General features: G+C 58.3%; 2 protein-coding genes across 3 annotated transcripts; both read right to left on the reverse strand.

Annotated features, from left to right (window-relative positions):
• Positions 1 to 481: 481 nt before the first annotated feature.
• Positions 482 to 15,548, reverse strand: TRIT1 (tRNA isopentenyltransferase 1). Of its 2 annotated transcripts, XM_051807061.1 has the most exons (11): positions 15,374 to 15,548; positions 9,660 to 9,802; positions 9,141 to 9,237; positions 8,662 to 8,810; positions 7,663 to 7,805; positions 7,282 to 7,393; positions 7,064 to 7,176; positions 6,011 to 6,088; positions 4,424 to 4,533; positions 3,979 to 4,096; positions 482 to 1,105 (listed from the first exon to the last, which is right to left on the reverse strand). In XM_051807061.1, exons 1-11 carry the CDS (start codon positions 15,527 to 15,529, stop codon positions 966 to 968), a joined length of 1,359 nt encoding a protein of 452 aa, XP_051663021.1. In that variant the 5' UTR covers positions 15,530 to 15,548; the 3' UTR covers positions 482 to 965. The 2 variants fall into 2 exon arrangements, with proteins under 2 accessions (XP_051663021.1, XP_051663022.1); XM_051807062.1 differs by lacking the exon at positions 6,011 to 6,088.
• Positions 15,549 to 17,966: 2,418 nt separating this feature from the next.
• Positions 17,967 to 22,787, reverse strand: MYCL (MYCL proto-oncogene, bHLH transcription factor). Its single transcript, XM_051807263.1, has 2 exons — positions 22,174 to 22,787; positions 17,967 to 19,842 (listed from the first exon to the last, which is right to left on the reverse strand). The coding sequence occupies exons 1-2, from the start codon at positions 22,676 to 22,678 to the stop codon at positions 19,271 to 19,273; spliced, it is 1,077 nt and encodes a 358-aa protein (XP_051663223.1). The 5' UTR covers positions 22,679 to 22,787; the 3' UTR covers positions 17,967 to 19,270.
• Between the last annotated feature and the right edge of the window lie 1,744 nt (positions 22,788 to 24,531).

The raw sequence follows: 24,531 nt of genomic DNA on the forward strand, positions 1-24,531 counted from the left end.
AATCCCAAATGCCCTGGAAAAGGCTGTCCCGGTTTCACCAGAGCAGCATGCCGGGGAGCGCGGCGGCACAGACGGCACTCGCGTCCTCCAGGAACAATGCTGGGACACCAACTGCCTGGAACACCAGGAATTTGCTGCTCAGCAGCTCAGATTCAAATGCAGGGCTGGTTCCCACTGCCAAACCACAGTGTAAACCCCCGGGAATTCAGCCTTAACTAGGACAGACTCATCTGTTGCAAACTCGATGAGATCATTTCCAAGTTCCTGTTTAACAGGTGCCAGCTCCTTCTGCACCTGCTGTGTGCTCAGGGATCAGCCTTCCCCCACTATGCTGGGAACATCTGCTCAGCTCCCTCAGAAGCTGTGGAAAAGGTTACTGGAAGAAGGAACCAGACCTGGACCTCCTGCCCTGTGCCCAGAGCGGAGAACCTGGGCCAGGTGGAATCAGAGAGCAAGGAAACCGCACCTGTTAACAGGGAGGTGAACCCACAATAATCCTGCAACTTTATTTCCATACAAAAGAACAAAAAAAAAATATCCTCTCCACAATAAAGGCAGCAAGAGCTCCCTCAGCTCTGGAGCTGCACTCCTGGCCAAGCTGGAGGAGTGGGGGTATTTTTGTCTCTGGGATCCACACGTCCGCATGCCAGCAGCATCAGCTCAACCATTCCAAGGATAACGCTGCCTCTCTGGCAGGAATTCACACTTTGCATGGGAGGACGCTCCCAGCAGCCTTGCCCCAGGGCCCAGCCCTTTCCAGGCAGGGCTGGGGAAGCTTGGGAACACGGCGGGATGAGGCCACGTGAAGAGGATCCAATGCAGCCGACGGCCTTTGCCATCACAAACCTGCCTCATCCCCAAAAAAATGACTCAGCTTGTTGGTTCAAGGCTGCCCAGGACTAAGGTGCTTCCTCGCCATGCAGGTGGATGCACGGCTGATCCTCTTTGCCAGCTGGTTTCCAGGCCTATGGCACAGGCAGGCTGCCATCCTCATCCGAGGTCTCTGTGTCCCCACTGTCCCCGGCAGTCCCTGTGGCACGGCCGGCTGCCTCCAGCTTCCTCCTCTTCTTCAGGTGGTGCAGGTGGGATTTGGATCTTGTGTGAGCTGGAGGCAAACAGGGCAGTTTAATCTGTGGAATTTGGAGGAGGAAACACTCGATCCTCCATTCCCACCCTCCCGCACAACTCACTCCTGCAGAAAAGTGAACTCCCAAGCCCTGCCCTGGCTGTTCCTCTGGACACTTCTAGGCCAAACTATCAGGGCTCAGAGGGGGACAATGCTCCCAAACCTCCTCCTGAACACAGGGAGGACTGGAAGAAGGAATAATCTTGGTTCTGTACATGCAGAAGAGTCCATGTCATGACTCAGTTCTCCCAGCAAGTCTGCTCCCAGCCTCTCCCAAGAGGGCGGGAGAAGGGAAAGTGTTTCCAAAGAGGCGGCACTTTGCAGGTTGCAGGTGAGGTTGTGCAACTCTCAGCTCCCCGTGGAGCTCTGCCAGGATCATTTGTAGGGCTGGATGCCTGCACCACAGCACTGGGAATATCCTGTGCATCTACAGAGCAGTCAGGGATGGAGCCTGGAGCACAACTACACTTCTGCATAACCCCAGGGCAATGCCCCAGCCAGGAGTGCACTGCAGCAGGAGACAGGGAAACACAGGGGCAACCCCAGGGATTCAGCTTGTATGGACACAGCAGGGCAGCAGGAGCTGCATTTCTGTGTGAAATCACATCCTCAAGGACAGCAAAACCTCCTCTATCAGTGTTTTTAACTCAGGGAAGGTGCTTTGTCTGACCACCTTAGCGGGGCGGTTCTGTGTTTCCAAAGAGATCAGAGCAGCAATTAAAGCACAAACTTTTCAAGCAGGGCCTTAATTAAACAAGGGTATTTGCTCGCTGAATTAAGGCCCTCAGGTGTTTTCCAGTCATCCTTTTTCTGCCAAAGGATGAAATTACATGCAAAGCTGCTGCTTTATCACAATGCTGGAGGGTCACCCTCAGCTTGAAGTAAAGTCTCACCTCTTGCAATTTGTCACAAGCAACACCAAAGCTGCAGTGGCTGAAGAAGGGCTGATTGCTGCTGCTATCTGGGGAGTCGAGCTCTTTAAGTCCACACAAATTGTATAATTACATAAAATTTTAAAATCTTCCAGAGCCAGCAGGGTACTGGGAGCAGTTCCCAGAACTATCTGCAACTTGACTTAAGAAAACAGACCAGATTGCAGATCCACTCAGTTCCCACCACTGTTTTCACCTTCCTTTTCCATTTTGCAGGCACAAGTAACACCCAGGTTTTGGGCCATTTTTCTCCCACCATCTGGGGGATTTGAGCCCAGTTCAGCTGGATGCAGAGAACAGCAGCTGGTCTTGGTTGAGGGAGGTGCTGCCACGATCGATTGGAATCTGGGATGACATCCCTAAGGACGTGTAGCTGCAGCTGTGGTGTTTGAGGAGCTCCCACTCTGTCACAGAACTTGCTGGACCTGGAGGGGTGACAGGGACCCTGAAAGCTCTGAGAGTGCTCTAGTTCTGGGGCAGGCAGAGCTCCTTCAAAGCACCTCCAAGCTGAGACTGGCTAAAATAACAACTGCACTCACAAACTGATCTCATTACAATGAGCTTCCATCTTTGCTTCCAGCACTTCCCCAGCTCAGTCGGAATAAGCGACTCCTTCAAATCTGAAGATCAACAACCTTGTGTCTGCGTGTGTTGGTTTTGGCTGAGGCAGAGTTGGTTTCCTTCACAGTGGCCGGTCTGGGGCTGTGTTTGGGTTTGTGCTGAACGCAGGGTGGATAATTCAGGGATGTTTTGTTGTTGCTGAGCAGCTCTTGAACGGCGTCAAGGCCTTTTCTGCTCCTCAGGCCACCACGGCTGGGGGTGCACAAGGAGTTTGGAGGGGACACAGCTGGGACAGCTGATCCCAGCTGACCCCAGGGATATCCCAGACCATAAGGCTCATGCTCAGTATATAAAACTGAAAGAGGAAGGGGGGGATACTGGGAGGGATGAAGTTTGTCTTCCCAAGTCACCATTAGATGTGATGGAGCCTGGCTTTACTGGGAATGGCTGAGCACCTGCCCAACCACGGGAAGCAGGGAATTAATTCCTTGTTTTGCTTTGCTTTCTCTATTAAAACGTGTTTAACTCAACCCACAAGTTTTCCTCACTTTTACCCTTCCAGTTCTCTCTCCCATCCCACAGGTGGGCAGTGGGCCAGTTGGGATCAGCTGTCCCAGACAAAACCAGCCACTGTGCAAGGCTCGGATGCAGCTGGGGTTAAACCACGACCCTGCACATCCTGCATTTGGGCAACACATGGAGATTTACCAGTTTCATTTCTGCAGCCAGTTTCTCCACTACTTTTTGTTTCTGGCTCTCAGCATGAGCCTCCCAGCACAGATAAATTCACTGACTTAATCTGATTCCAGCTGAGCTCTTTTAAAGTAAGTCTATTGAAAATAGAAAATCCCTTTCTATTACTATACTTTTTTTAAAAAAAAAAAAGAACCCCATACAAATAGGATATACTGGAGCAAAAGAGAGCTATTAAAACATTAAGATACTTTCATTTATACAGCAGAATTTTAGAAGAAACAGATTTGTTCTGTGCTTTTTGAGGAAGCATCCAAAGTGTTGTAAAGGACCAGCAGCCCTGACTAAACACAGTCAGATGCTACATCCAGATCCCTGGCATGACACTCCCTGTGTTTACTGGGTGCTGGGGAAGGGGGGAAGCCCGGGGAAGGGGGGAAGCCCGACAGATGGTTGCTGTGGCACAGCTCCTGCACCCCCTCTGGGCTTGCAAATGGCTGCTTTCATCCACGGGCTGTAAACAATCCTTGAAAGCCCAAGATCATGTGCCGAGGGTCATCCTGCCACACAGAGACAGCCAGGGAAGCTGCTCCATCCCTCCCTCCACATAACCACACTCGCTGTGTCCCCTCCCAGGCCCCTCCTGTCCCCCTGCTGGAATCCTACCTGCCCACTCCCTGTCCCCGAGGATGAGTCTGTCACAGAGCTCACACACGCGATGGCTCCGCTTGTTCTCGGTCACATCGTGCTCCATCTTCAGGGGCTCTGCCGGGGGCTCCCGTCCCTGCAGATTAAATAATGTCTCAAATTGGCTTCTGGCATGAGGATTTGCCCCTCTGTGTTCACTTTGGTAGATGAATTCGGGATGTGGACTCACCAAACCCAGACACTAAGGTCGGCAGGACAAACACTGCAGTTTTATCAAGTGGAACACTGGGCATTAGGAGAAATTTTCAGCTTAGACAACAAACTTCTACTACTGCAAGGAAAGCCCAAGGCTGGACATGTAAGCAGCCAGCCCTGCTCAAGGGAGAGACTGTGTGCCAAGTCATGGGGCCTGGAGACTGCTGAGACTGCCACTGCTCGTGTGTTCACTCCAGTTATCCAGTACCTGGATGAAGCTCTCCACAATCTCCAGAGCAGGTTTCAGCACATCCTCCTCCCAACGCTGGAGATCAGACACCTCCAAGCCATACACTGGTGGCACGTTGGGCCCAGGACCTACAGAGACACAGAAAGGCAGGTCACCACCAGAACCCCCCAGCATCCCACCCCACACCCATGGGGAGAAGAAGAGATCTGCTCTGCTCTTTCCTATCTAGCTGTTGTTCAGCATTCAGAAGCAAACAGCACCAGGTTTTCCAGAGCCAAAATTACGGGGGCACCGCCCCTGCAAGCAGCAGGAACACCCTGGAACTCAAGGAAGCCTCTCCACGGCTGGCTGCCTTCAGGAGAGCACTGCAGAACCTGAGCATGCCAACAGCTCATCACAAGAACAATCACCTCACCCCAGCCATGGCCCACAGGGGGCTGAGGAAGATGAAAAAGCTGGATCCAGGCACAAAGCCATCAAACCAAGCTTACAAGAAGATGCAGACGTGGAGCCTCAGAGCCGTAATTGATTGTGCAGGGGCTGGTGCTCCCAGGTCATGGCAGGAGATACTTTACCAGTGCCTCAACCTGACAAGGGACAGGTTCACAGCCACCCTGGGACTGATGCCAGGGCACGGGGCACTTGCTGCAGCCCAGCCTGGGTGAGAGAGCTGCTTTGAGAGAGTGCCAGCTCCCTGGGGCAACGTGGCTGCTCTCTGTGGCTCACCTGCCCTCCACAACTCACCTGCCCTCCACAACTCACCTGCCCTCGGGCACATGGTTGTCCCTGCCCAGACAAAGCCATCAAAAGGTGCCGCCTGCCAGTCCCCAGCAGGTGTTGGTTTTATTGCTGTACCCACAAACAAGGCCCCGACAGGGCCCATCTGAAGCACACCTGCCACCAGAAAGGTGAGCTGCACCCACCCAGCACATGGCTCCGGGAGAGCTCTTGAGCCCTGTTCAAAGTCCATCTTTCTTCTGACTTGAGTTTCTCCCTGCCTTTTCTTTATTATTATTATTATTATTATTGTTTATTTTATTGTTGTTTTGCCCCTACCGAGCACCTTTCAACAAGTGCCCGGCTCCCAGCTGCTGCTGCTGGCCCTGCTCCAAGGCTGGGGCTGGGACAGGGAAGTCCTGCTGGCTCCCTGCCACCACAGAGAGCACAGCCCAGGCTAAGAGCAGCCACAGGGCTCCTGCTCCTAATCTGGAGGGCAGCTGTCAAATGGGCTTTTCTCCCTGCAGAGCCAGGAGCATGTGTGGGTGCGTGGGGACCCCCTCCCTGAGCCCCTCAGGAGCTGCTGGTGGGATAATCTGCAGGGATGCTGTGGCCATCATCATCATCCACCAGAGCCTGGCACAGGGCTTACTGTGTCCTGTTGGGATTTTATCCATCCTGATGGCACTGCTGTGGGGAGGGGATGGGGTACAGGGTAGAGTGAGGAGGAGGTGGCTTCTGAGTGTCTGGGATGAGAGGCTGTGCTCAGGGCACACATGGACACAGACTGCCCCAAAGCACCACTCTCCCCTCTCCAGCTGGAGTGGGGGATGCACTGAGGAGGGATGAGGAGAGGTGCAAGAACAGGGATGGGAACAGAGGACTCACGTTTCAGGAAGCGGTTCCGCACCCATTTGTTCTGCCTCCGGGCGTATTTCTTGGTCACCTGCTTCAGGGCCTGGATCCCTTTGAAACAGGGGGATTAAAGAAGAGGAAAAAAACCACCCCAAAGGTCAGGGCAATGCTGCAAACTGAGCTCAAAGCAGTGAGAAGAGGCTGTTGGCTCCAGGGGGGGAATCACACAAGACAGATGTTTGTGCTGGGTGGCACCACAAGAATTATTTCTACTGTCAGTCTGGGGGGGCTTGAGCCAGCACTGAGAAGGGTCATCACAGCAAAGAGGTCAAGCCCTGACAGATAGTGTAGGGGCAGTGGCAGCATGGAAAGGCTGAATAAGATGTCCCAAATACCCCTGAATGAACAGTGGGTGGAAAGAGCCCAAACCCTCCATTCTGAAGCTTTTAGCAGGTAGGACAATCAAGGGCTGCACTGCTCTCATAATGCCTAACTGAACGATTCTCTGCACAAATGGAGCCCAGGACTGCTTGTCCCACCCACAGTGGGCCCAGAGGATCATTTACCACTGTACCACCAGTCAATATTTCATACCAGGCTTATCATATCCCTCCTAATTGTCTCCTGAGCAGACAAAACAAGTCCCTTCTGCACCAGACTTGTTTTCAAGCCTTTTATCATTTTTGTGGTTTCTTCAGTCTCCATCTCCACACTGAACCCTCCCTGAGTTCTGCTTCAGTCCTCCTTTCTACCCCTGTTCTGCACAGCATTCACAGCCCAGCTGGGATCCCATCACCCAAGTAGACCAGCCCCAGATCCCACGTCATGCTGTGCCCTGTACATCCTGCAACGAGGCCTGGGGGAAGGGAGGGGTTGCTCTGGGTATGCTCAGAGATGCTCTCCAAGCCCTGGAAAATGAGTCCCTGCTCTCTTGAGCTGGCAGAAGTGGGAAATGCAGAGAGAAAGGTGCAGCTCAGCCCCAACAAGACCTGCCCCAAGGTCTGACCTTGGTTCAGACCATCTTGTGGTGTCACCTGGAGCTGTGTGGGGCTGAGGGACGTGGGGCACACAGGGTGCTCCTCCCACCTTTCTGCAGCAGCAGGGCACTGGTCTCAGGTGAGCAATTCCCTTCACTGACGAGGTACTCGTGGAACTCCTTGAAGCCAATGGACTGGAAGATGCCATGCTGGTAATCCTGCCTGGAGAACAAGACAAGGGGCGAGAGTCACAGCCATCCCCTTGTCCCAGCCCTTCCCAGAGGAAGCTGGGGAGTGGGAGCAGAGAGGAGCTGCCTCCTCACCCACCGGTTCTCGGCCACCTTCTGGCGGTTGTAGCGGCGGTGGAAGTCCCGCAGCTCCTCCAGCAGCCCTGCAGCCAGCATGTCATCCACCCGCTTCTCCAGACGGGCATCCAGAGCTGGGGGCAGGACAGCAGGGCACGCTCAGCCCCTGGAGCCCTGCCCTGGGGAGGCCCAGGGCTGGACAGTGTGCCAGGACGTGATTCGGCACTGCCAACCTCCCGCCCCACCCGAGCAAGGCAGGGCCCAGCAGGTGAGGGGAATGAGCTTTCTGTCACACCCACTGGTGCCAAAGGAATTGCTGCCTTCTCCAGGGAGGAGGCTGGGGCAGAAGCAGGGAGTCAGCCCAACCCTGCACCACCTTAGCCAGCCAGGAGCCCGCTCTCACCTGCCTGGTCTGCATGGAGCCACAAGATGCAGGAATGTGGGTATTTCAGGGGCCCACCTAAGGGCCCCCCACCTTCCTCCTTCTGCTGCTGGTGCAAGATTTCACTGTGGGGGATCCCTGTCTCTTCAAACACTTGGAGGCTCCTGTAAGCAGAGACAGACAGAGCTCAGAGGCTCGGTGAGAATGAGCTTTTCCCATTTCCCCAGCAGCCCCGGGGGCTCCAGCAAAGGGAACCGCAGACACTTGCTGGGATCCAACCCTCTCATGTGGGGGGAGGGCAGGTTTCATCCCTCTCCCGTGCCCGGCATCCGTGCACACCCAGGTCCTGGGGGCACCCAAGGAGCCCAGAGCACAGCCACCCACTCCTGCCTGGCACTGGGACAAGCCCTGCAGGGGACAGGGACCTGGCTCCAGCCCTGCCCTTTCCAGCCAGGCAGGGCTGCAGGGAAGGGGTCAGCACTGCCGATGCTGCTGCAGAGCTTTACCACTAGCTCAGCCCAGCCCAGCCCAGCCAGGGAGGTGCAGGAAGCTGTGCTGGGTGCCCAACCCTCTGTCCCCTGCACCGTGCGAATGGGGTGGGTGGTGTTCTGCTCCCCCCCGGGCCAGGGCTCGGCTGGGATGGGCCCGCCAAAGCAGCAAGCCTGGTCTTGCTGCCGTGCTGTTCCCACAGAGCTCAGCTATGTTACTCAGCCAGCACAGCAGCTTGTCTTTAAATAGCTCCAGATAAACCCTGCTGCTGGGGCAGGGCAGTGGGAGCAGCCCCGGTGTGCACAGCCCAGGGGTGAGGCGCTGCCCTGGACCCCAAAGGCAGCTCAGGCAGGGGGCTGCATGGCCAGAGGTCTCAGAGCCCAGAGAGCTCCCCAACCCCGGTGCTCCAAGGTCCTGCTGCGAGGCCAGGAGCAGAGCCCAGGGTGGGAGAGCCGCCTTCCCAGGCACACGATTCCCTGGGGAAGGGGTGCTGGGCCCTGGCACCTCCTGCCCCGGGCATGCCAAGCTCACCGGGCCACTTTGCGCTTGTCGTGGGGGTGCAGCTTGGCCGCCATCTCGGGGTCCACCCGGCTCAGGCGGCGGTGCAGCTCAGCACTGTCCAGCTGCTCCAGCTCCACCTTCCTGTCGCTGACCGGCCCAGGGGCACTGCTGGTCTTCTCCTGTGGGGCACAAAGGCAGCCCTGAATCAAACCGCTCATCCCCGTGCAAGGCCAGAGGAAGTAAAAAAGATCTTCCGGGCCCACGGGGTGAACAAGGAGCTTTGGGTTCTCTTTGCCCCACTCTAGCAGGGGCAGCACCAAGACTGCCTTGAACATGGGGCTCGCAGAATAACAGAGTATTCTAAGTTGGAAGGGACCCAAGAGGATCAATAAGTCCAACTCTTAAGTGAACCCACAGTCTTGGCATGTTTAGCACCATGCTCTAACCAACTGAGCTAATCTCAGGGTCTCTAACCCCTTCCCAGAGGGATTCACAGCCCCCCACGGTACCTTGGTGTTGATAAGGACCTTCCAGAGCAGGGACTCGATGTAGTAGTTGGTTCCTCCCACAACAATAGGGATCTTGTCTCGGGCAAAGATATCTTCAATGTGCCATAGTCAGGGAGGCTAAGCACAGATGCAAGGCAGGGAGGGAGGGCTGAGGGAAGCAGCACCTTGGGGCCCACTCTCCCAGGCCCACAGGGCCAGTGAGGCTGCAGGACAGGGTTAAAGGTGTCCCTCATCTCTCTGTTACCTCTGCCAGCCACCACCAAAAACTCAGACACCCAGGGACTGCCAGGGAAGGCAATGCCCAGCTCAGCTGTTGCAGAGCAGCAGAGATCTTCCCTGGGCTGCCCTGAGCATTAGCTGGGTAAGAGAAGCCCCAACCCCCCCCCACCAGCAATATCCTCTGAAAAAACAGAGTTAGTTGGGATATGAGAGCCCAAACACTGATCTCTGTGGCAGGTCTGGCCATAGAGGTGGGAAGCCCATATCTGCTTGGCCAGGCAGGCTGCAGTGTGAAAGGATATCAGAGCCATGGCTTTGTCCCTGAAATCCACCACCGTGTAGTTGGAGACAAGGGGATCCACAAAGCTGATCATGTGGTGCCTGCACAGACGCTGCTCCTGAGGAGAAACCTTGTTGGTGATGATGTCCAAGCCCTTGTACACCTGGGGAAGAGAAGAGCCCGTCCTTCACCTCTGTGTCCCATGAAACCTGCACCAACCACTGCTCCTTCCCCCCTCTACAGCCCCTGCCTGTCCCAGTCACCCCTCAAAGCCCCTTGCTGGTCTCTGGAGCAGGCAGCACAGGCAGGGGCACGTGCCCTATTCAGGCAGGGCAGCAGGAATCTTGCCAACTCCTGCTCTTGCCAGGGCCAAACTGCATCTCTCTGGTGTTTGTTCCTGCCCATGGGAGATGAACCGTTGAGTCCAACCACATGTGACTGCTTTCCTGGTTTGATATAACCCTGCAATTAGGGATGGAAAGGCTGATTGAACAATCAGAGAGCAGGGTCAGAGCCCAGTCAATGCCACCAGCCCAGCACAGAGCTCTGAAACAAGGGCAGCTACCTCCAAGCTGCCACCTCCTCATCTGCTGCTGTTTGCAGCTAAAAGCTCAGATGTACCTCTCTCCAGACACCCATTTCCAGCACAGCACGGAGTCTCATGTGAGGACAAGGATCACTGCTTCCTGTAACACACAAAGATCTCTCTGGATGCAACATGGAACTCCATGGAGCCTCCTAAACACACACAAACAGTCTGAGCTCAGGCACACCTTAAAAGCCTGACATGCTGCCTGTTCTCCCTTGAGACACTTGGATACAGAGCAAGCTACACATCAGTGCAGGTCAGTGACCCCAGGAAAAAGTGGCACTGTCCTGGCCAAGGTGCCAGGAGACACTGGTGAACACAGCCAGCAGCATTTGACGTGTCTTCAGTCTCAAGTTTGGGATACATAACCTGGGAGAGCACTGCTGAGACAGTGAGAGCAGCACAGGGAGAAAAGCCACCCAAACCAACCCCTCAGGAACATTCCTGGCAAAGAGCCAAGACAACCTGGATCCCAGCAGATGCACCAAATCCACCCTCCAGGCTGCATAAAGCACCAGCCACAGCCCAGCCCACAGATCCAGGCGGTGCAGGGACTGGAGATGCCTCGGGCTGGAGTCCCATCCCCACAGCTCAGCAGAGCCCTTCCTGATGAGAGCAGATTCCACCCAGGAGAAGGGAGGATGGCCCCTCACCCTGCTTCCCATGGCATGCAAACACAGCCCTCCTCAGCACGGGGTGTCCTGTGCCCCGGCACTGTCCCGAGCACACCTGGGTGCTGCAAGGTTCTGCAGAGCTGCAGATAAACAGGGATCAGAGTGGGAACTTGCATCCCAAGGGTGCTGGCAGTGGGGCACACAAAGCCTCTCAGCCCAGCCCAGCTCTGCACGATAAAGGAGGTACTTGTTTTGTTCTCAGCACCTTCCTGCTTAGAGAAGTCTCTCAGCTTGGGATAAACTCTGATAATGGGAAAAAGGACTGGAAATAGCTGTACTCATTTCCTCCTCCATCAACCAGAAACCACCCCAGCCAGAGAGCCAGACTTTAAGAAATAAATTTCCCCTTAATACCCTCTGAGAAGCTGCCAAGCCTCCGGCTGCAGCATGACCTCCACCCACTGCTCCCCTGGTCCCAGACAGGACAAGGTGACACAGAGGTGACCCATGGGCACCAGGCATGGAGTGGCAGCCAGGGACAATCCAAGGTTAGTGGAGCAGGGAAGCCCAATCCCTGCCTGGAGCAGTCATGTGAGCTACTGGGGTGGCTGAACCGGCACCACTCCTGTCTTGCCTAACTCTGGCACTTGCTGCTGGGAGGGCGAGGGCCGGCTCCTGCTCCCGTCCCGAAAGGCTCTCCCCGGGGCAGGGCAGAGGGAGGGCAACCAAATGCTCTTCCCTTCTGCCCTGCAGAAACCCAGCTGCCTCAGGGGATGGTGAGCAGGCAGGAGAGGCCCACAGGCAGCTCTGCCAACATGCCCCGTGGCTGCAGGCAGCCTATTGATCCCTGGGCTCAGCAGCTCCATTCAACACAGGGCTCCAGTCGGCACCAAAAGCCTTTGAATTCGGTGAGCTTTGGCTCAGTGCCTGCTCTCCCCATTTCCAGCCCTTCAGCTCCTCCAATTCCCACTGTCTGCCTGCAATCACAGTGAATACAGCGGGCTGATGGGAGGCTCGGAGTCAGGCAGGAGCTCCCAGTGCCCTGCACGGGCAGATCCAGGATACACAGTTCAGGCTGCAATCCCCAGGTTCTCCTGGAGATTAAACACCCGAGAGGCTCCTGGAGTATCTGGCAACCAGAGGAGGAATGCGGTGTCAGTGTGTGGGCTGGGAGGAAACAAAGGCAGCCTTTTACACACACCCAGCAAAGCCCAGAGAAGGTTTCCACCAGCTGGCTGTCGGCAGGGCCTCGCACCGAGACGTCCTCCTGACACTCATTTCTATTTTCAGCCAGTGGCTCAGATAAGCCTTTGTTGCTTTCTAAGGCCCCAAAACAGATTAGCAGCAGCCTGGAGCAGCCGGCCTCCGAGACACGGAACACAAGCCAGGACTAAAGATGCTTAGCCTTGACGGCGTCCTCCCACCTCTGCGCTGAGCCCCCGCACAGGCGGCCCCGCGGCTCCGGGCTGGAAGGGCAGCGCCGTCCCCTTGGAAAGGATGGGGACACTGAGGCAGGAGACACAAACACCAGAGATCCCCAGGACGTGGTGCCTCGAGGATCCGCAGCCCGGGAAGGGCAGGTTCTCCCAAAGCCTGGCTCTGCCACCAGTTTCACCTACAATCCCAAACTCTGCCCCTCTGTCACCATCGGCGCTCGCGGGGGAAAGGTACCCCCTGGTACTTCTATACCACAGAATACAAGGTGATATGACTGGCCCCAGACACACTCAAACCACCTACAGCCAGGAAAAGCATCAACATTTCACGGGGACCAAGGGATCTCCCAGCTGGAGACGGGCATGGAGGACCCAAACCAAGCAAAGGTGCAAGGAGAACACAATTCACTCCCCACTCTGACCCCTGCCAGGAGAGTGATGTCAGCAAAGGCTCTTAAAACGTCATGACTTGAAACACTAACTAATAAATGTACCCAGTGTACTAGAGCAATCTCTGGAGAAGGACTGCATCACCACTTCCAAGGGTGAAATCCAGAAGGGACAGTGGGATTGTAAGCAATTGGGATTGCTGCATGTTCATTACTCTGCCAGGAATGAAGAAATAGGACTGGCTTCACCCTGCCTGGCTTTCCAAGGAATTACTTACTCATCAACAAAACTCAGTGGGATGACAAACAGCAACAGAAAGGACAAAAAGAAAGATTAAGAGGCCAGCAGATTAACCAGAGCTCCTGAGCTGCAAGCAGGCAGCAGCTAAGTCTGTAATTTGACCACAGCAACTCACAGCCATGACGAAAACACCCTGGAGATAGATGGAGTGGTGCCTGTGTGTGGAACAGGTGGGCTTGGGGCTCCCTGGCCCCTTCCCGAGCCTGGCTCCAGCTCCAGCAGCTGCCCAAAACACTGCCAGCATTTGTCAGAGCTCCACGGAGCCCAGGGATGAATGGACAGCGGGGGCTGAGGGCGACACGGTCGCTGGCAGCTGTCAGTCCAGAATGAGCAATGGGGTTTTTAAAACCCGGCAACTCTTCCACAGGGACACCAGAGCCAGCTCTGCGTGGCAGAGGGAGGGATACGCCACGGGGGGAGACAATATTCCACGGGAACAAAGCCAGCAAGAAAGCAGCCCCGGCTGGGGGGGCACGGGGGGTCAGTGGAGCGTGGTGGGGGAGGCGCAGCCCCTCGGGGCCGGGCCTTGGGGCTGCCGGGCTCCCCCTCCTCGCCGCCCCTCGGGGCCGCGCCGGCAGCACGGTGCATTACAGGATAAAACAGCGGAGCTGCTCGGCTCTGGCTCCACAGTCACGCTAGAATGAGATTAAAAGGAAAGGAGGACAAGAGCCACTGGAGCCCGGATGCCATTGGGCGCCTGCAGCAGAGTCCTCCCAGCGCCCGCATTCCCACAGTGGGACCTGAAACAACCAGAGCACAAAATACACGCTCCAAAACATCCACCAGCGTGCGGCGGGAATTCGCAGCGTGCCAGGCAGCCCCAACCACGTCTGCAGAGCTTGGGGTGCAGCAGCAGCAGCCTTGTGTTCACAGGATCATTCAAGCCAACAGCCACTTCCCTGCTATTAAAGCTGGACAAAGCTTCCTCGGGCTTTGCACGAATGTTTTGCCCCTGCGGGATTTTGTCACTTCAGCTCAGACCTCAAACGCTTCTTCCCCAAGAGTTTAAGGAAAACATTCCATGAAATTACTTTCTGATTGCTTGCTCCAAAATCAGGAGAGGGAGTTTTTAAGTTTAGCTCTCTAGGACACAAACAGTGACCAGCAGTGGCAGGCTGGGGCAGGAAACCAGGAGGTGGGCACAGCACAGCAGGCTGGGGGCACAGCACAGCAGTCCCTGAGCAGCACAAAGGGTGGTGTTGGCAGAAAACACCTTTTTAGAAAGCGTAATAAATACATTAAACGTTAAACTTGGTGGAAAGTTCAGGCACTACAGGAAGAAGACCATGAAAGTGTGGATTAGGAAAACATTTTGTTAAACAATAACAAAATTGTTATTCTTGTGGTGGCCGAAATGTACATTGTGACAAAGATCCTGCAGCTGAACACCATTAGGACCAAAAAATGAGGTATGGCTCCTCAGCGTTGACTGAACCCAAGTAAACAACTGATATATTTATTCCATGCTGCTGTTTGCAATAAGAGACAACACCACTTGTCACTGGCAAGTAGCAAATATAATTTTTAATACCCTTTCCCATATCTCTTGGTGTCTCTTTGCTAGTGAGGAGGATATCACCCTGGGTGTCACTCATTACTAAGTAACTCCAGCTGCTGCCTCCCTCAGTTAACCCCTTACACCTCCACATAGCTTTGGGTGGGCTAAAATTAAAACAGCTTTGTTTTGGTTTCCTTTCAAAAGGATTTTATTTGGGATGGGGGGGCTGTATACTCCCAGCCCTGCAGTTTTGGTTGTGCTGCCATGTTCAGAGCCCACAAACCCACAGGGCACCGTCCGCTGGCTGCAGGAGAGGAGATGGTGACACTGCTCACACAGAACAAACAACTACCCACCGGGACAGGGGCACCAGGGCTGGGACAGGGACATCAGGACAGGGGCACTGGGACTGGGACAGTGGGACTGGGAGAGGGGCATCAGGACAGGGACACCAGGACACTGGGGCTGGGACAGGAGCACCGGGACAAGGCTACCAGGGCTGGGACAGGACACGGGCACCATGTCCGGACAGGGGCACTGTGGCCTGGACAGGGTCACCAGAACAGGGTCATCAGAACAGGGTCACCGGGACCTGGAGAGGGTCACCAGGGCAGGGGCACCGGGACAGGGTCACTGGGGCTGGGACAGGGGCACCGGGACGGGGCACCGGGAGCGCTCCCAGCGAGCAGGATCCGCTCCCCGTGCTCTCCCCGGCAGGCACCCCGACACAGGGCCCGGGGGCTCCCGGGGGGGCACCAGCCCGCAGCCCCCGGGGCTGAGCCCCTCCGAGCCCCGCCCGGGCCCTGCCGCCCCTCCAGGCCCAGCCCGGGCCCTCCCCGGTGCAGCCCAGGCCGCCTCCCAGCGCCGCGGGCCCGGCCCGGTGCCCGGTGCCCGCTCCCGGCCGTACCTGCATGGAGTCGGCGCTGACGATCTCCCCGCCGAGGCGCAGCCCGAGCTGCAGCGCCAGCGCCGACTTCCCGGTGCCGGTGGCTCCCAGGATCACCACGAGCGGCCGCGGCGGCCGCGGGGCCCGGCCCAGGCACAGCGCGGCCGCCGCCGCCATGGCCCGGCCGGCCACGGGCGGGCGGGACGGGGGCGGGCCGGGGCCGGGGCCGCCCGCGGGGAGGGCCCGGGCCGGGCCCCGAGCACCGTGTGCCCCTGCCCGCCGGCGTTCCGGAGCCCAGCGCGGTCCCTCCCGGGGCCCCCGGGGCCCTCCACGTGTCCCGAGCCCCCCGCCCCGTGACCCCGGGCCCTCCACGTGTCCCGGCTCCCCAGTGCCAGCCCGGTCCTTCCCCGTGTCCCCCGGTCTCGCCCCGGGTCCTCAGACCCAGCCCGGTCCTTCCCCGTGTCCCCCGGTCTCTCCCCGTACCCCTGGGTCCCTCCTTCCCCGAGTCCCGGGTCCCCAGAGCCAGCCCGGTTCCCCTTCCCGCATTCCGGGTCGCCAAACCCATCCCCACGCCCCTGCCTCCTTTTGGGGGCCTTTGCTCCCCTCTTCCCCCCCCCAAAATCCCTCTGGGCCCCTCACACCCGTGTCCACGCGTGGGGCTCAGCCCCGCGGTCCCTTTTTTTTACAGGGAGTATAACGGGGTGGAAGGGCTGCTGTTGCCGCGGCAACGGTGCGGGAGGATGAGGAGCGGGGGCTGTTGCCATAGCAACGGGGCAGAGTAGGATGATGCGGGGCTGTTGCCATGGCGAGGGAGAAGAGCACATTGCCATGGCAACCGCAGGCTCCGCGGAGGCTCGTCCTCCCCATCGCCACAGCAACTGGAGGGGATGGGGAGCGGGCGGCTGTCTCCGTGGCAACAGAGGGCAGGGAAATGGGGAGGCGGTTGCCATGGCACCTCCTCGGTGCCGCTTTCCCCGGCAACACACATCCTTCGCCATGGCAACAGCGGGAGGGAGGCTGCGGGCCGGGGAGGGAGGGGGGTGCGGGCAGCCGGCCCCCCTCGGCAAGGAAGGGATTATCGCCGCCTCGGGAAACTGTCCTAAAAATTTGCCAGCCCAGGCGTGAAGGCGGCATCGTGCCCACGACACCCCCGGGCCCGTGCTGATGTGATGGGCGAGCAGAGGTGGTTTGGGGGGTACAGCAAGGAGCAGGGTGTGAGCAGGGCAGTGTGTGATAAAAAAATCACTAATTCAGGCCCGGAAATGCCGAACTGTGGTGATTACAGCTGACACTCACAAACTGCAGTGCTGAACAAGCAAGGGGGAAAGCCCTGTGTGTTTATTTTATTCACTTCACAGCACTGTCAGTCTCCTTTCCTCATCCTGACTGGTGATACGAGAGGAGACACATGCACCAGTAACCAGGGAAGTTTCAGGTAGATGTGTACTTGTGTATGCAGCTTTAAGCAGGAGAACTCAAAGGTACATGCAAAACTGGAGCTGTTCCTTATTTCACCCCCGACCAACTACATCTCCCACTGGTAACAGTCTCAGCTCAGACCGTGGATTTGCTCATCACTTCCAAGAAAGATAATTAATGTTTCAAACCTCTGATGTGCCTTGAGCACGAAATCAAAAAGCCCAACTCACTAAAAAGCTTCTCGGGAGGGTCACCTTGAGCTGAAAAAAGACAGCCAGGCTGCAAGTGTGAGTGTACACACAACAAAAATAACCGTTTGAGGGGCTGGTACATCTGGGCTTTGTTTCCTGCGCATGGGCGAGGTGTCAGATTTAGGTCACCCTGCTCCCTGGTTAAGCTGTGGGTCACGAGAGCACCTTTTAATGCAGCTCTGAACGGCTGTGACACGGTGTGATGCAACACACAGAGCGCGAAATGTTGCTGGAACCAAAGGGTGGGTGTTTAAGGGCTTCTGGGTGGAATCGTTGCTGTTTAAGGCTGGTTTCCCCCGGGTGATCGAGTCTCCAGCAGCAGCTCCTCTCTCCTGACTCCTCAGCAGTAACAGGATCCCATGTCCCTCCTGCATTTAGAGTAAGGCTTTTGCTGCCAGGACAAAGGAAACCCAAATGCATTGAGTTTGGGGGCAGCACGGAGAACACACATATATATAATTTCATCCACTTGGCAGATCTGGGATAGGGAGTTCTCCAATGCCCCTGGAAGCGAGGGGATTGCATTCCCCCCTCCCTATAGGGTTACTGCCAGCCACAGCCCCTGACCTGCGTGGCGGTGATCACCCCACACTGCCTGCCCCGAGCCCCATTAGGGGGGTTTATAGTTACACCAAAGCCTCCTCTGAGCCCAGTGTGGGCTCTCTCTGCCCCTCCTTGCCAATAAAACCACTTAAAAAGAGGAAAAATAATCCAGGTGATTCATTTCCCTGGCCCCACCACCATGAACACTTCTTCAATTGCTGGGAGAAAACCAGGACAAAGAGCTCAGTCTTGGCACAGTCGAGCCCTGGTGCAAAATATATTAACTCCCATTCAATGTCCAGGATACCCCAAAACACAGGGGCCAGGTCAGCCCCCCCAAGGAGCCTCATGATGTGATGCATGGAAACCCACAGCCGACTGCATGGAAAAAGCCAACCCAGGCTGTTGCAAACTTATTTATTTATGAAGTGTGAGGTAATGAAGAAAGTGCTAAATCCGACCACAGTGTTAACTCTAACAGTTCTCAGCAGGTCAGTGGGGGCCCGAGGGTGCTGTCCTGCAGGACCACCCCTGCCAGCACCCCTGGGAGGGGACAGGGGACTCTGCCACCCACGTACCCCACTGCAGGTTGGGCAGCAGGAGGGCACAGGCAGGGGGAAGCCTCGAAGGCAGAGCAGCCCCACACACATGCACAACCTGCCCCCTGCAAAGCCCAAAGCTTCGCTGAGGATTTTAAGTGGCTGCTGGTGAGAGGGTACTCACAAGGGTGGGAAAAGGGGTCACAAGGGTACTCACAAGGAGAGGAAAGGGATAAAATCCCCTGTTATTGCAAATGGGTGGTTTGGAGAGCTGCAAGGGGGTAAATGGCCTCTGTGAGGACTCAGCTCGAGGGTCCAGCAGGAGCCAGCCCCTTCCTGATCTCCCTAAAGTGCAGCAGGACTGAGCCCTCCCCTGCAGCAGGAAACCCCCCCCTTAAAAAAAAAGTTTTTATATATATATAAAAAAAGCAAACTCTTTTACCAATACTTCTCAAAAAGTGGTACAAAAATACAGTATAAAAACACAGCCTCCAGTATAAGACTCGCAGTTACAGCAGCAGTTTCTAGAACATAAAATCCAAGATGAGCTACTGCGTGAAGTGATAAGGAAGTGAGAAGGAAGTGAGGTACGGTCCAGCCGAACAAGGGGATCACCCACAGGGTACTGCTCACCCTGGTGAGAGACACATCCTGCCCTCACCATCTCCGTGGGATCCATCCAGAGACGAGGCCTGTGCTGGGCTCTGTGTCTGCCTGCTTCCACCAGCCAAGGCAGACCGTGGTTGCTTGGGATTTTTAGGGTGAGATGGATGCCCAGGGGCAGCTCCCAGTGATGCTGTTGGTGGAAAACAGCAGAGAGGGGTGCAGGGGCTGCTGGGGAGGGGGAGTAGAGTTGAGTTCTTGAATTGAAGTAATCACTCGACAAAGCTTCACAGCAGGGACAGGGGAAATCTTGCAACACTTGGTGCCAAGAAACCAGCCCCAGGCAGGTGATGCCATGGGGGGGGTCTCCACCGTGGCCCCATTCTCTCATCCAGGAGCAGCACCACGGCCACCCCACATGCAGCAACCGCCATGTGCTCCAGCCCCCCGGGGCCAACAGTCCAACAGACAACCAAAAACTAAAAAAAAAAAAAATAAAAAATGTGCAAATTGAGAGGGAGCCAGGGGGGTTGTGGGGACCGGGGCGGGGGGTACCCTGGGTGCTAGTGCCCCTTGAGGTGAGCAATCCGTTTGAGCAGCTGGGTCTGGCGCTGCTGCAGCTGCCGCTTCTCGGCTGCCATCCGCCTCTCGGCGCTGATGAGCGACTGCAGGTACTCGGAGGATTTGCTCAGGATCACCACCTTGGGCGTCTTGGGGCAGCTGGCGAGCCCGGGCACCTGGTCCCGCAGGGCCAGGAACCGCGAGCGCAGGTCGTTGCGCCGCTTGCGCTCCAGGTAGTTGTGGTTTTTCCTCTTGGCCACGTCCTCGCTGTCGGAGCCGGGGTTGCTGCTGAGCTTGGGCAAGCCGGGCTCAGGAGGTGTGATGGCAGGGACTGGCTCTGCGGCACTTGGTGGCTCGTCCTCGTCTCGGTCCTGGTCCTGCTGGGGTGACTCCAGCGGGGGACAGGAGTCTGGTGGCGAGCGGGCGGCGTAGTTGTGCTGCTGCTGGTGGACGGAGATGTGGAAGCGTTTCATGCAGGGGTCCAGGGGGTCTGCACGCAGGGTGATGGTCACCGGCTTCCTCAGGCTGAGAGATTGTCTCTTGTCCACCGTCACCACATCGATCTCTTCTCCTTCTGCTCAAAACAGACGTGGCAAAGAAAGAACAAATCCCCATCAGCTGGGAACCACCAGTCGCCCCTTTGGGGGAGTCCCCAGAGCCCCCCCGGACAACCTCCCTGCTGCTGTCCCACTGAAGTTTGCTCATGCACTGCAAAGCCACTCTGCGACCTCCTGAAGGGACTATGTGATTTAAGTGCTCTTCCAATACAATTGTGTGGAGAGGAGTAGAATTCCTTCCACATTCATGCGCCTGGTCCCCCAAAATGGGACGGGGCTTTATTTCTGCCTCACTTCAGCACCAGGAGCAACATGTGTTCATGTAAAGGATCATCAGGCAAGAAACACTTGAGCCCTCCTGCTTGGGAGGGACTGGAGGAGCAAGATGCTGGGACAGCCTAGCTCCAAAGTTCATCCCGGTCGGGTGCTTTCATGGCCCATTGGAATTGTAAATGAGGGATGTGGGGGCAGAGCTGCCCTTTGTTCCCCTCGGCTGCAGCTTCTCACCTCGGTGACTTGTTACTTTTCACAAGTGATAAAGCCCATTCAACCCCGGCTTCCCGGGGACAGAGGGGACAATCCCCCACTGTGCAGGGGGGGAGGGAGAGGTGAAAGGGTCCCTCCAACAGACCCTGAACCTCGAAGGCATCCCAAGCCCGGGAACAGAAAGACCTAAATAAAGCATAACTGACCCCAAAGCACCCTGCCTGTTGTCAGTGCAGTTTGTCCTATGCCAGCAAAGCCCAGTGGCAGGAAGCTGGCCCTGGGGACAGTGAGATGACCAGTCAGTGAGATGACCATGACTTGTGACCACCCTTGTTTTAGAGATGCACCTCCAACTTTTTTCCTAAGCTTCAGGGGAAAATACAGCCACTCACTAAAGGTCCCCCAAATCCCCAAATCCCCACTAGCATTGTGGGCAGAGGCCTGGTCCTCCAGGACACATTCCTGCTTGTGGCCCCCAGCCCACACCGCAGCCCCCCCAGGCTTCGGGGGCTCTGCCCAGCAAGCCCGAACCACCCTGCTACTGGAGACACTGGGGTGGGGGGGGGGGCCACTCGCTGCCCACACACAGGCCGAGGGCCGCGCTCATCGGTGTCACAACCCGCCCGTTCTCAGCCACGTGGACACACACGGAGCCCCCCCCGCTCATTAATAAAAGTCGGGCCCCGGGGCCCCGCCCCTCGGAGCCGCCCATTGGCTGCCCGGCGGGGCAGACCGGCCGTCCCGCCGTCCCATTGGCCGCCGCTCCTGTCCATCACCGCGCCCGCTCTCATTGTTTGCAATCTGTTGCTTTTTGTTCGGGGCCCACGTGGCGCGGCCGGACCCCACCGGGACCCCCGCGGCACCGGGACCCCGCCGGGACCCCCGCGGGCCCCCGCTCGGCCCCACATATTTGGGTTAAGCCTCTTAACGCCCGCGACCTGCTTACAGTGCCCGGGCTCCTTAATGGCATTAAGCGCCCTTCCCGCGCCGTGACTCACCGGCGCAGGTGGCGGCCACCGGCAGATTTATTAACGGGGTCACGGCACCGCGGCTGCCGAGTCAGCCCGGCTGCCGTGGGAGCGAGGGAAACAGCGCACGGCCCCCGCCGGGGCTGCGGGACTGGGGATGGGGGGTGTTGGAGAGCCCCGGGGGATGTTTGTAAATAAGGATTGAAAATTGGTGCGAGACGGGGGAGATGCGGGGGGAGGGTGGAGCCACGTCGCCCTTGGCTGGTGGGTTTCGGAGGCATCCGCTTCCCAGGCCGAGCCCCCGTGTGAACACCCCCACGCGGGACAGGCAGACGTGCCCCGGGGCTGGGCTGGGAAGCTGATGCGGCTGTTCCTGCCCGTCCCACGGAGCCACCGCCTCGGGGGACACGCCGCTGCTCCCAAACCTGCTGCCCCCAGGGGATAATTTGCCTTTTGTCCCGAAGGAAGCCCGTCCCGGGTGGGCCGTGGGAGCGCAGGAGGAATCAGCCGAAGTTACGAGCCGGCAGCAGGGCACGCTGCGACGCTCGAAAAACCAAAACTTCCCACGGCGAGCTGCAAACTTGCCCTTCAACCTGTCCACGAGGCTCCCGGGACGAGGGAGACGGGCCACCAGAGCCCCACGCACCGTCCCGAGAAGGGCAGGGGTTTCCCGAGCAGAAGCCCCGCGGGAAGGGGAGAAGCCGAGCCCGCTTTGTTCGTGGGGCCGGGACCGGGGCTCGCTTGGAGCCTCAACAAAGGCGCAGCCCGGCTGGGAGGCTCCCGGCACGCACATGTGTGGACACGCGTGTCCTCCACGCCGGGCTCCAGCAAGGCTGGAGGGTGGCTGGGCCGGGGCAGCCCGCACCCCGGCGGCGGAGCAGCTCCATCCCTTACCGGAGTCGCTTTGGCCCTCGGATCCCGAGGATGCGGGGATCTTGCTCTCGGCCAGCGGGCAAAGGAAGACGGCAGCGGGATCCACGCACTCGCTCACGGAGCTGCTGAACCCAAAATCCTGCGCGAAGGAGGGTTTGAGTGGGGTGGCTCTCTGCGTGCCCGTGGAAAGTTTCTCAGTCATCGCCTTCTCCAGTCTCTCCCGGGCTGAAAATCCGCTCCACATGCAATCCTTGAGGATGAAAGCGCTCAGGTTCCCGAAGATCTGTCCGGTCCCTATGAGATACTCCGGCTCTTCCCCGGCGAGGCAGTACCGGGAGAGCCATCCCGAGCGCTCCTCCGCCCCCGAGCAGCACCCCTTTTCCCCGGGGGTACCCAGCGGGGACAGAGGGGGCGTGGGGACCAGCTCGAACTTCTTCCAGATGTCCTCGCTGGGAGCCGTGGAGCGGTGAAAATCCTCCTGGGCATCGTGGTCGTAGAAGTAATGCTGGTACGAGTCAAACTCCATCTCGGCATGGGGAAGGGGGAGACAGAGAGAAAAACGGGGGGCAGCCCCGCTCAGGAAAGGGGCAGCCCCAGGGATGAGGGGGAACCCCCACCCCGGCGCCAGCCCCCGAGCCGGGACCGCGGGCGCATTGTTCCCCCCGCTCTTATAGCCCGGCCGCGGAGCCCGGCCCCGCCCCCGCCAATCGCGGGGCCTGCGTTTCATAGAGGGAGGGGCCCTGCCCTGTTCCCCGCCCCCCCGGGAGGGCACGGCGGGAGCGATCCCGCGGCTCCCCCGGAGCCCCCGGTAACGGGGCTCTGAACCAGCGGCCGCCCCCTGCGCTGTCCTGCCAGGGTTTGGGGGTCCCCCCCTCTGCAAGGAGAGGCACGCAGCGATGCCACCAGCCTGGGGACATTCGGCTGAGCATGGTGGCACCATGGAGCACCATGGAATTATGGAATCACAGAGTGGTTTGGGTTGGGAGGGACCTTAAAGCTTATCTCGTTCCACCCCCTGCCGTAGGCAGGGACACTCTCCACTAGCCCAGGTGGCTCCAAGCCCCGTCCAACCTGGCCTTGGACACTCCCAAGGGATGGGGCAGCCACAGCTTCTCTGGGCAACCTGTGTCAGGCCTCACCACCCTCCCAGGGAGGAATTTCTCCCCAACATCCAATATAAGATGGTGGGATCCGAGCAAGCCCAGCAGGATGTTGCATCTCTCCACTGCCAGGGTCCTTCTAGGAAGAGCAATTAATGTTATGAGGACACGGAGAGACTTTCACCTCCTGGACTAACAGCTGTGACATTATTACACACACACACACACACATGCTGGTACAAAGTCCACCTGGAACGAGCAGATTGCCCCCACAGCCTGTGTGAACCCACTTCGGCCCCAGCACCCTCCTTTTGCCACCCAGTGTGGATGGGGACAGAGGATCTGCCCCAGCCGGTGGCAGTGGGAGCTGGGAGGGAGGGGGATGCTGGGCACTGGTCCCTGGGATGCAGCATCGGCCACGCTGGGAGGAAATTGTCCCAGTCCAGCCACCAGTATAGCCCAGCACAGCCGAGCGCTGCCCAGCACTGCACAGCCCTTTATGGTCCTTCATCCACCAGCACAGCCCAGTACAACCCAGTGCAGCCCAGCCCTGCACGGCCCTTCCTGGACCAGCACAGCCCAGTACAGCCCAGTGCAGTCAGCCCAGTGTAGCCCAGCAGAGACCAGCACTGCCCAGTACAGCCCAGTACAGCCCAGTACAGCCCAGACAGTGTAGCCCGGCATGGATCAGCACAGACAAGCCCAGCCCAGCCCCGCACGAACCAGCGCTGCCCAGTGCGGTCCATCACAGCTCCCCCCGCTTTCCCCCGGTCCCTCCCGGCCCTTCCCGGGCCCGGGCTCCGTTCGCCGCCACCGGCGGGCGCGGGGCGCCACCTGCTGGGCCCGCGAACCACCGTCCGTGGGGCGGCGGGGACGGGGACGCGGCGGGGACACCCCACGGGCACCCCGACCCGCGTGGAGGGCAGCGCGGGGGGCCGGCGCTGCTCCGTGCCTCAGTTTCCCCGTTGCCGAGGCGGGCGCGGGGGGAGGCAGAGGAGCAGCGCCGGGAGCGGGCGCTGGGCTGGCGGCTGGCCCGGGGTCCCCACGCGGGTGGGGTGCCCCGGGGGAGCCCGACGTGCCCCGGTGTGCCCGAGGGCAGCTCCAGCCCTTCCCTTGCTGGCTCGGGGCGCAGCGGAGCTTGCGAAGCTTTGCCAGCTCCCGCATCTGGGAGGGTGCTGGTGCTCGCCCGGGGCTGTGGTTTCCCAGCCGCGACGCTGCCGTGAGGTCCCCGCGATGGCCGCAGCACCCTGCATGCCCTCCTGGCCCTTCCAGAGCAGCC

Source organism: Manacus candei, unplaced genomic scaffold (assembly GCF_025592945.1).
Source record: "Manacus candei isolate 608988 ecotype Guabito, Panama unplaced genomic scaffold, ASM2559294v1 h1tg000070l, whole genome shotgun sequence".
Classification (NCBI taxonomy): Eukaryota; Metazoa; Chordata; class Aves; order Passeriformes; family Pipridae; genus Manacus; species Manacus candei.

Excerpts from the sequence above, each read along its gene's own strand:
- MYCL (XM_051807263.1), bottom strand. The coding sequence starts at position 22,678 with ATGGAGTTTGACTCGTACCAGCATTACTTCTACGACCACGATGCCCAG. Across the intron at positions 19,843-22,173 it reads CGAGGGCCAAAGCGACTCCG|AAGGAGAAGAGATCGATGTG; the intron begins GTAAGGGATGGA and ends TGTTTTGAGCAG.
- TRIT1 (XM_051807061.1), bottom strand. The coding sequence starts at position 15,529 with ATGGCGGCGGCGGCCGCGCTGTGCCTGGGCCGGGCCCCGCGGCCGCCG. Across the intron at positions 7,394-7,662 it reads GCTCCATGCAGACCAGGCAG|CTCTGGATGCCCGTCTGGAG; the intron begins GTGAGAGCGGGC and ends TCCTGCCCCCAG. Across the intron at positions 1,106-3,978 it reads CGGGGACAGGGAGTGGGCAG|CTCACACAAGATCCAAATCC; the intron begins GTAGGATTCCAG and ends GTTTGCCTCCAG.